Here is an 11,128-nt window from a genome sequence, read left to right as displayed (position 1 = left end):
TTAAAATTAATAAAACTATATCTAAGATCGACAATGTCCCAAGAAAGATGAAGTGAATTAGTTATTAAATTGATTGAAAAGAAAATGTTAGAAAAAATTGAATACAAAAATTGAATTAATCAATTATCATCTCAAAAGGTAAGAAAAAAATAGATTTTGAATGAAATATATTATAATTTAAAAACATTAAATAAATATTAATTTAATTAATACATAAATATAAAAAAGATCTCATTTTAGTTGTCACCTAAGACCCCAAAATGTTGATATTAGGTCAATATGTGCAAAAGGCTAATAATTTTACTTGGTGCAAAATCCTAATATTTTGAATGTTATCATGCGAAGTAATTTGTGCAAGAAACTTATTAGTGAAAAAGAATTCACTGAAATAATCATTGTTTAACACAACTTCTTAATTAAATTTATTTCTATGCATGTCAAATTGTAACTAGACAAAGGATTTGCACCTGATCCATTGAGTCCAAACTTTATAAATTGCAACTTGCAATTAATTATGTTACCTATAAAAAGTTAGACAGTTTGTATTTTGCAATTGATTATGTTACCTCCTCTATTGATGCTAATTGCAAAGCTTGAAATTTTGTAATATTATATAATATATTTGGATGACATGTGAAATTTGTCCCTAATAAAAAAGCGTCAGGGGGTGATCAGTCATTGTCGCTTTTGTGTGTTTGTGTTGGTAAGAATTGCCGCTAGCTCTATTTGGACGTGATCAAATGACTTCCTAGCAATTAAGGACGAGAGTCTAATGCTCCCTCCGGTCATGAACTAAGCCATAATCTGATTAATTAAAATTTTATTTATTTATTGATGAATTACGGGTTCGTCAGTTGTAGTGAGGTTGTCCAGACGGGACCAGAGGTCTGCTTGTGTCGCGACGGAAGAAGAAATTATCCGGAATGGTCACCAGTGTGGTGCCTGTCACAACGCCTCCGATGCCAAAGTTAGTACAAGAGAATTTATAATAATAGACTATAAGAATGATTAGGGATATCTTTTAACTGTGTTCGTACCTCCTGTTAGCAATGTGAAGGCTTTATATATGTTGCTCTGGATTCTAGCTGTTGAGGTTGATATTTTGATGTTAATGCTTTTTTTTTGGGTAACGCTTCTTGCTGAGTAATGAGGTTTTAATATGCCTTCAACGGTTTGTCCAGCTGGTTCTGTAACCGTCCATGATATTATTGGTGGCATTAAATGATCCTAATATCCTCGTCAGTGACGTGAATACTTGCTTAGGCTCGTCTCAGAGAGCAGTCTCGTCTGTCCTACTGTACTCGTCGGTAGTTAATTTCGTCAATCTCATCAGATGTCTTAGTCTCGTCGGTAGTTGATTTCGTCAGTCCCATCAGATGCCCCCGAATTTTGTGGTCGTCATGACGTGCCATGACGACCATAGAAGATGAAAGGTTTTTTTTTTTAAATAATCTTTTGGCTATGTCAGTAATGTACATCTGTCCTTATTACTTAGCCACTTTTGAGGTTTCGTCAGTAATGTACATCCGTCAAGGCGGAATCTTATTACCTACCCATTTTTTTATGATCTTTTGGCTTCATCAGTAATGTACATCCGTCAAGGCGGAATCTTATTACCTAGCCATTTTCGATGATCTTTTGGCTTCATCAGTAATGTACATCCGTCAAGGGGAAATCTTATTACCTAGCCATTTTTTATGATCTTTTGGCTTCGTCAGTAATGTACATCCGTCAAGGCGGAATCTTATTACCTAGCCATTTTCGATGATCTTTTGGCTTCATCAGTAATGTACATCCGTCAAGGCGGAATCTTATTACCTAGCCATTTTTTATGATATTTTGGCTTCGTCAGTAATGTACATCAGTCAAGGCGGAATCTTATTACCTAGCCATTTTTTATGATCTTTTGGCTTCATCAGTAATGTACATCCGTCAAGGAGGAATCTTATTACCTAGCCATTTTCGATGATCTCTTGGCTTCGTCAGTAATGTACATCCGTCAAGGCGGAATCTTATTACCTAGCCATTTTTTATGATCTTTTGGCTTCATCGTCCTTCCGCCTGTCCCCGTCACTGTTTCGATGACCTGGACGCTCCCTTTTTTTTCCCCTACGATCGTTTTCTCTCCTTCCCTCCTTTCTTGGCTTTTCTTCGTCTGTTATGGCTGCTAATGCATTTTCAGCATTCATATACTTCTGTGCCTTCAGGAGCATTTCTGTCATCGTCTTAGGTGGATTCTTTGCAAGAGAAACCACAAACTCTCTAAACTTCAGCCCTGCTTTAAAGGTCGTTAACTGCACCTTGTCATCAACGTCATCTACCTCCAGGGTTTCTCGGGTGAAGCGTTTCACATAAGATCACAATGTCTCTTTCTCCCCCTGTCTAATGGTGAGTAGGTGGTCTGCTGGTCTTTTAGGACGTTGCCTACCGACGAAGTGACGCAGAAAGGCATTACTTAACTGCTCGAAGTTGTCAATTGACGAAGTTGGTAGCTTTGTGAACCACTCTCTTGTAGCTCCTTTAAGGGTGGTAGGGAAAGAACGACAGAATATTTCGCCAGGAGGTTGTTGGAGGCCTAATGTTGTCTTGAAGGTGTTAAGATGATCCTGGGGGTCCTTAAGCTCGTTAAACGGCTCAAGCTGAGGCAATCGAAATTTCGCCGATACGGGGCGTTCCAAGACCGTCGCGGTGAAAGGAGAGTCTGTTGCCCTGACCATCCTATCCAGGCTCCGATCCATCTTCTCCTTAATGGCATTCCTCAGCTCGTCCATCTCCTTTCTCATCTCTTGAAGGAGGTCAGAGCCCTGTTCGTCCGGAGTAGTGAGCCTTCATCGGTCACTTCTTCCATGGTTGCCCACCTCATCCTCCTGGCCGGCTTTGGACCGGTTCTCCTCCTGTTGAAGTCGTTGCCTCATCTCTTGATTCTACCTTGTGAGTTCTTCAATAGTGGCCGCAAGAGCTTGGACTTACTGAGCTAGGGTCACTGAATCCTGGTTGGTCTCCATCTGAATATCGAAGTTGGTAGAAACTACGCTTTCAAACCTGAGTACGAAAATGTTGTTTTCCACAAATGGCGCCAAATTGATGAATCACAGGTTCGTCAGTTGTAGTGAGGTCGTCCAGACGGGACCAGAGGTCTGCTTGTGTCGCGATGGAAGAAGAAATTCTCCAGAATGGTCACCGGTGTGGTGCCTGCCACAACGCCTCCAATGCCAAAGTTAGTACAAGGGAGTTTATAATAATAGATTATAAGAATGATTAGGGATATCTTGTAACTGTGTTCGTACCTCTTATTGGCAATGTGAAGGCTTTATATATGTTGCTCTGGATTCTAGCTATTGAGGTTAATATTGTGATGTTAATGTCTTTTTTTTTTTGTAACTCTTCTTGCTGAGTAATGGGGTTTTAATATGCCTTCAACGGTTTGTCAAGCCGGTTCTGTAACCGTCCGTGGTATTATTGGTGGCATTGAATGATCCTGATATCCTCGTCGGTGACGTGGATACTTGCTTAGGCTCGTTTCAGAGAACGGTCTCGTCTGTCCTACTGAACTCGTCGGTAGTTGATTTCGTCAGTCCCATCATTTATGAACATACATTTCAATGTTTAATTTTTTAAGTAGTCTATCACTGTTGTAAACTTGTTGCATTCCAATTTTTTCATCAAACAAATTATGAATACGAATAAATGGTCCCATTGTTAATGAGGTATAGTTCAATTGGCTCACCCTCTCCTTTCACTTTTGTTTTTTAATGTACCAAAAAAAAAAAACTCACGTGTGGTCATTGCTCTCACTTATGACCAGAAACTAAATGAATACTAATGGAACTTGTCAGTACTCAAACACACAATTCTTGAACTCAAAATTTCTAATTAAAAAAAATGGTCCCAGTTATGGTCCACGCCTGAAGTAACCGTAGGGTATATCTGCCATATCATAGTGCAGTTTAAAGGCAGAAACTCATGCCTTGTGAGTGCAGCAGTAAGAGTGTAACAGAGCGTTGAGAAAGCAGGAAACAGTAGTTTTAAATATCAATATGGGGGGGTTCAGAGAGAAAGAAACCAAATAATAAAAATCACTCAAAAGTTGCTTGGAACTTTTATTATGAGAGCCAAGAAGATCGAACGCAACAATTAACATGGGTGGGGTACGGGCCCCAAGCCCCATGATGGCATACATGCCATTCTCGGAGGACACACTAATGACGGGAATGAAAGCACATTTGACCATCTTCACTTTCGGCGTGAGTTGAATTTTTTTGCTATTCACAGCCATTAGAAGAGGAAATGTGTTTTCATTAGACAAAGACAAGCATGGGGCCTGCTGTGTGTGTTATTGAATTTAAACGCTATACCCTCTTTGATTGTCATCGGCAAATTTTCATCATAGATATGTCCGACCAATTTTTTAGCCAACTCCATAGCACCAGATCTTTGTCTAATTTGGTTTGAATTAAACATGTTAATTTATTCGTTTTTTTTTTTCCAATATTTTTGGAACACAATTCGTTTTTTTTTTTGTTTTTTTATTTTTTTCCATCTCTCTCTTTCTTAATTGATCCTAGTATGTATTATGTTGGTTTAAGACAGTTCCAACTTTATCATTTTAAAGTGCTAGTATTTATTTCTTTGTTAATGTGGTTTTGATTCCGTCCATAAAATAAAGAAGGGTTGTGCTAGCAAGCATCGCAAAGTACCTGTTAACTGCAGCTTGTTGTATTTTTTTGTAGTTTTATTGTAGCTTTATATCATATTTTTGTAGCTTTTAGATTGTGGATCTAGCTTTATAAAGAGAGAAAAAAAAAATATTAAAATAAATTATGAGATCAATTTTGTCTTTTTATTTATTTAATTTTTTTATTAAATAGAACTCACGTTAGTATAACTTTAAGGATTTTGTTAATGCTGTTTTCAATTTTCGAAAATTGAAAAAGTATTGACAACTTTTTCAATCCTTAAGAAAATATTTTCAAAAATGAATAGCTTAATTTGTGCCCTGAAGGGCACACATTAACCGGACCCTAACTTTAATAATACTTTGTTTATTAACATTCGCACAAAGAAAGCACTTGGGGGAGGCTAAAATTTTTTCCAAAGGAGGTGACCTCACATTCTGTAAGCTATTTTATCGCATTCTCGCCTTTGATTGGAGAGTGGGGTACCCACACCACACTTCACACACACACACACAATCCATAAAAAGTCCCAGGTCTTAATGCAAGCGTTATCAAAATTTTACTTTTTATTTTATTTTTTATTTTTTTTGAGAATGTTATATTTATTTATTTGAATGAATAGAAAATTTTTTTTATATATATTTTAAAAGCAAAAGATCTTAACACTGATGATGGTCTCACTTTGTTAGCAAGGGTTAAAGTATTTTTATTTATAGATACCTTTCCCTAATAGAACAGTAAACCCAAGGTTTGATGCTCAGTCATTAGCGGACGAGGTAGAAAACTGTTTACTTTTCTTTTTTTTTCTTAGGAGAAAAAGCTGTTTGTACTTTGTATCACTGTAGATTAAAATTTTAAGTTATTTTAGTTTAGGAGTATTTATTACTGTTGTTTAAATAATAATTTTTATTGTTTAAACACCACAACATGTATTTTTATAATATTTATTAATTCACATGTATTTTCACAATACTTAAACAGTATTATTAAAAATTTCATACCATACGGACCCTAGATTTCCTCAAAGATTATTTTGAAATTTGCCCATCAAATGACCAACTTTTAGCACAAAAAATAATCAAATAAATTGGTGTCAAACGAACTATTTTGAAATTTTACTATAAAATAATTGTGCCAAGAGATGCCATTCTAAGTTCAAACTGTGGTCATCCATTTCTTTTGTAAAAGAATTTAGTAATTTACACTCGAATTCCAAACTTTGCTTCCATATTATATTTTTTTTATAGGAACTTTGCTTCCATATTAAACTCTAAAAGTCAGTTTGAGCGAGGAGAGGAAGCCAGGCACGCCGATAGATAGATACCAAGTTGTGACTTGTAAGTGAAAACAAATAGATTAATATCACTCATCTAAAAGTAATGGTAAAGCAAATCAAAGTTAACCCTAGAGAACTCCAAAAAATACAGGGCTGGTAGCCTAGGCCCACGTTTACCGAAAGAGAGATTTAGTAAATAAATACATTGAGCGGAAAGCAAGCCAGCCTAAAACAACCTGAACCCAGTAAGTAAATGGAATACAACAATAATGTAAAACACTGAACCACCTCACCCATGTTAACTAATCATTAGTTTTTAAAAGCTTGTGTAACATTTTTTTTTTCTTTTTGCCCGGCATAACATTATGGGTTTTGTTAACATTATTATTGTGGGGTATTATTCTCGAGCATAATTGACAGAATTGAACTTCAAATTCAAGGTTTAGAAAGCTGTAACTTGATGTAAAAATTTACTGAATTCTGTAGTCTTAATATGCAACTATATAGAGAGAGCATTGAACACAAAGCCCAAGTAAAACAAGTAGCTAGCAAAGTGCCCGGAATGTTGGCCTAAGCAGCGCAAACCTCTAACTTATTTAATGCATCGATCAGAGATCGACATTTTTTTCCAAACCGATACACCACGAGTTGGACTTGGTCTTACATTTAGCAAACACTAAAACTACAAATATGTAAAGTGCATTAATATTAAATGCCAACAGTTTCGAATATATAAAAATTTGCAAACCAGTTGTTTGTATGTATATGTATCATACTACGCTGCCAGACAAACTTGCACGATGCAGAGTTCTTCACCCAACAGACCCACCAAAAGTCTCAACCTACCCTACCACACACGCTCACAGACATAGACGGACAGCGAGAGAGAAAGAAACAACAAAAGCATTACATTACTGTATGCTTACATTACATCAAAGAGAGGAAAATTGACAATTACAACTGCACTATTTCACTGATGATATGCCTCATGTTTGAATTGGGTTTATACAATGTTGATTGTTAAGCAATTACTAAATATAGATAATCAATCCCCAAAAGAAATAGAGATTCCCCAAAAAAGAAAACAAAACCAAATTGGTTAAGACAGAAGGTGAAAAAGAAAAAAGAAAAATCCCTCCACAAATTAGTAAAAGAGTATCTAATAATAAAACCCCATTAGAAAGAAGAAGAAAAAAAATAATAGTAATATTAAGACTTAGCCCAAACCTCACCTGTATCAAAAACATACCTGAAATTTTTTTTAAATTATCACTTTCAGCTCAATAATCTCATCTGCGATCAATTTTCCCAGAAAATCAAGCTCAATAATCGGGCATAAGGTGATTAATTTTGCCTTCCTCAAGAGCCATCTTGTGCTCTGTAACTTTGAGCCATATACACACCCCAGTAAAACTGAGTACCAAGCTAGCGAACCCACTTCCCAATCCGATCCCAACAATGGCCATCACTGACAACCCTTTGTTCTTCAAAGGCGGTAAAGGGTACCCATAAAGATCCTTGTTTCCATCAAACGATGTGGCATTGAATCTCGGCAAGTTCCCACTCCTGTTCACCAGCGAGGTGGGTATGGAACCAGAGAGTTTGTTATTAGAAACATCAAAGGCGCTGAGACGAGCGAGAATACCCAATTGCTGTGGAATTTGGCCTGTGAGAAGGTTATCGTGAAGATCAATAACGTTAAGGTAAGCACACAATGTGAGCTGAGGTGGGATCTGACCGGTGAGCTGGTTAGAGGAGAGGTTGAGTACAGCAAGATTGACTAAGTATTGAAGGTCTGGGGGGATTGTACCAGTGAGAGCGTTGGAGGAGAGGTCAAGGGCTTGGAGGTTAGTGCAGTTGGCAAGGAAAGGAGAGATAAAGCCACTGAGAGAGAGGTTTGGGAGAGAGAGCTTGTAGATTCGACCATTGTTGCAAGTTGCGCCTTGGAGATATGAGGTGAAGCCAGAGCAAGGGTTGGAGAAGGTGGTCTTGGTCCAGTTTTGAAGCGATTTTGTGGGGTCTAATAAGGACTCGCTTAGGTGGGTGAGGCAAAGCTCGTCGCTTGGATCTGAGAAGCAAGTGCAGACAAGGAGAGACAGGAGGAGATGAAGAAGAAGATGCCGAGTCCAAAGACCCATCTAGCTATGCTATTGCTACTAGTTAGGTAAGAAATGGGAGAGGGACAGAGACAGACACAAAAAGAGAGAGAAAGAGAAAGAGGGGTTCGTCTAATTCTAAAAGCTGTTTCTGTTTTGTTTTTGTTTTTGCTTTTGTTTTTTTTTTTTTAAGTCTTGTTTGGTTTTCTGGGAAAGACAGACTGTTGCGGGAGAGAGCAAGCAAGAGAGAGAGGTTGGAATCTATTGACTATTTTCTTTAATATTCTGTTGCCAAGGGGCACCTGTTTTTTTTTTGTTTAATATATATAAAAATCCCTATGGGTAAAAATTCAATTGTAGCAAGAAAGCAAACTAAGGGAGGGGTTGGTTTATTTTGACTAGTGTTTCTGTAACTTCTGCTATGCTAGAGAGAGAGAGAGAGAGAGAGAGTAGTGTCACCAAATTCTAAGTTTTGGAGGCAGAGGTGTGGGTGTGGTAGCAGTAAACTTGAATGGGAGAGCACTAGAAGTATAATAAGAAGAAGTAGTCGTAGGAGAAGGGAGAAAAGGGGGTGGGGGAAATGAGAAAGTCAGGAGTGAAGAGGGTCGGAGGGTCGGGGGGCCTGGGGAGTTTTGGTTTGGGTTTGGGGCCTGGGAGTGGGGCAAGCTGGTGGGGCGGTGACCTGCACGTATGAGGATTTAGGATAATGACAATACGATAAAGGGTGTTTTCGTCATTTTATATATATATGCACTTCAGATTTCCTATAATTGATAATTCCATTTCTAGGAAACCACCGGGCATTGTTGTCCCGTCACACACACTGGGATTGATTGATGCGTTCGAGGATATATAAAACGGGTTTTAAGTTTTAATACCAAATCTCCCGTATTTCCGTGACAAGGAATAAATCCAACTCTCTATTCCCATTATTATTGCTCTCACTTCAACCACGTTTATTATTTATGGCCATCCAAACTTTTTTTTTTTCAATTTTTTGAGAGCACACTGTATAACGTATATCATAAGTAGATAGCAAACAAACGAGAAAGTAAGGAGAATGTGAGATTCAAACTATATATATAATTAGCCTTCAAAAAAAGAAAAAAAAACTACATATATAATAATATAAAATATCATAAAATATATCATTACTAACTGATATGGGCCGTCAGTCTGAGAGTCCGTCAAACCTCTCTAATTTTGTGTTTATTGATAGTTGTTAGGTTTTTATCATTCGGATTTGAATGATATGTTCTATAACAGACTTTAACCTAAAACTCTTATGGTTCTCTAGTTTTTAATACACATTTCCTTTCTACCAATAAAGTTTTTTTAAAATTCATATATAATTACAATTATTCACTCAGTTAAGGAAGAATTCTAAAAATTCCTCACTATAGTCTTTCATTTATCATTTTTACCTTCCCTAAATTAGAATATAAATAATTAAAAGTAGAATCCCATCTAACTAGCCATCTAAGTATTAGTTTGTTTAATCTTAAAGTCAGTTTATTTTAGCATATTAACATATTAGGTACAATTTTGCTTAGGTATATTTTTGTAGGTATCACCTTACTGATTTTGAGGTAAGTTGGGAAGTTCACTTATAAACATGATCATTCTCGTTTTATCCTTCTAGCAATTGTATAGGGAGAAAGAAAAAGAGTTTTTTTTTTTTTTTCTTGAACTAGAGATTCAATTAAAGAAAATAAAGAATACAAAGTCTAGGGTAAACAACATCCCAATCATCCACTAAAAGTTGATACAAAAAGGGGGAGGGCGGGGAGGGGATAGGAGTGCAAAACAAACTCAACATGGGAGTGTAAAGCCAATATTCCTAGAAAAACTTCCTATCCAAGAGCCATTAGAGTCTCGAATGATACCACTAACACTTGCACAAACCCGGATTCCCACGAGCTAAGCCGTTGGTGTTAAGCTTGGAAAAACCTAGAGGAGGTGGCTTCCAACCAATGTAGATAGAAGTTTTCCTAGGTAGAACATTCTCTCTCTCTCTCTCTCTCTCTCTCTCTATATATATATATATATATATATATATAAACATTCAAAAAGCAGAATTTTATAATTCATTTATATCTGTTTTGCAATATATCTTACCTCTCACTTTTTATTTTATAATGCATCAGTTTACAATATTTTCTTGGCAAAAACCACATTTTCGTCTCTACATTTTCATGCAATTCTCACTTTGGTCCATAACTTTTATTTCCACTGCTTTTAGTCCCTATTCTGGAAAACGCGTCTCGTTTTTGTCTCTGCCGTTACATTAGAGACGGAAAATGCACATGTGGCAAACGGAGTGCACTAATGAGCTGACGTGGCCATTAAAATAATAATAAAAATGCCACGTCAGCATCTAAATTAAAAAAATTAATTGATTAATTTTAACTAAATAAAAAAAATTAAAAACATAATTAAAAACCAAAAATCACATGAATTAAGATCTAAGTGTGTCTTGAATAAGAACAACAATAACACAAACCCGAATACAAGATCACAAACCCAGAAATTTAAAAAAAAAAATCAAAATCAAAATAAACCAAAACCAAAACTCTAGATCCTCAGATCTCCTCCGCTCCAAAACTCAAACCCTAGATCCTCAATCCTCAAATGGTTCTCATCTCTCACCGTCCACCAGCGCCAAGCTCACATCACCGCCTTCGATTCCAGGTTCGTCTGAGTCCTTGTCGACATGCTCGGCAAGGTCTGAACCCATAGCCATGGCTGCTTCATAGTCCTCCCCGATATTCCTTCCCGCGACGACCTCCCCAGCTTCTACTTCAAGAAGTCGTGTGACCTTCTCTCTCGCATCGCCGAGTCAAATCGCTCCAAGAGACTCGTCTCCGAGCTGGGTTTTGATTTACTTTTTTTAAAAAATTATGGGTTTGTGATCTCTCTCTCTCTCTCTCTCTCTCTCTCTCTCTCTCTCTCTCTCTCTCTCTCTCTCTCTCTCTCCCCTTCAATTGAATCACTATGGCCATAATTCCTAACTCATCCGTTGTTTACTACCACTGCCACCTTGCCACACTACCACTACCAGTTGTCTTTGGATTTGGGTT

At 37.1% G+C, this 11,128-nt stretch overlaps 1 protein-coding gene across 1 annotated transcript; it reads right to left on the bottom strand.

Moving 5' to 3' along the window:
• Positions 1 to 6,839: 6,839 nt before the first annotated feature.
• Positions 6,840 to 8,643, bottom strand: LOC142623412 (receptor-like protein 44). The gene has a single exon (XM_075796823.1). It carries the CDS (start codon positions 8,088 to 8,090, stop codon positions 7,275 to 7,277), a length of 816 nt encoding a protein of 271 aa, XP_075652938.1. The 5' UTR covers positions 8,091 to 8,643; the 3' UTR covers positions 6,840 to 7,274.
• Between the last annotated feature and the right edge of the window lie 2,485 nt (positions 8,644 to 11,128).

This window comes from Castanea sativa, chromosome 2, assembly GCF_040712315.1.
Source record: "Castanea sativa cultivar Marrone di Chiusa Pesio chromosome 2, ASM4071231v1".
NCBI classification, from domain to species: Eukaryota; Viridiplantae; Streptophyta; class Magnoliopsida; order Fagales; family Fagaceae; genus Castanea; species Castanea sativa.
Note: the sequence above shows the minus strand (reverse complement) of the source record. Positions and strands in the feature narration are given on the sequence as shown.

Coding starts and splice junctions, on each gene's coding strand:
- LOC142623412 (XM_075796823.1), bottom strand. CDS start 8,090: ATGGGTCTTTGGACTCGGCATCTTCTTCTTCATCTCCTCCTGTCTCTC.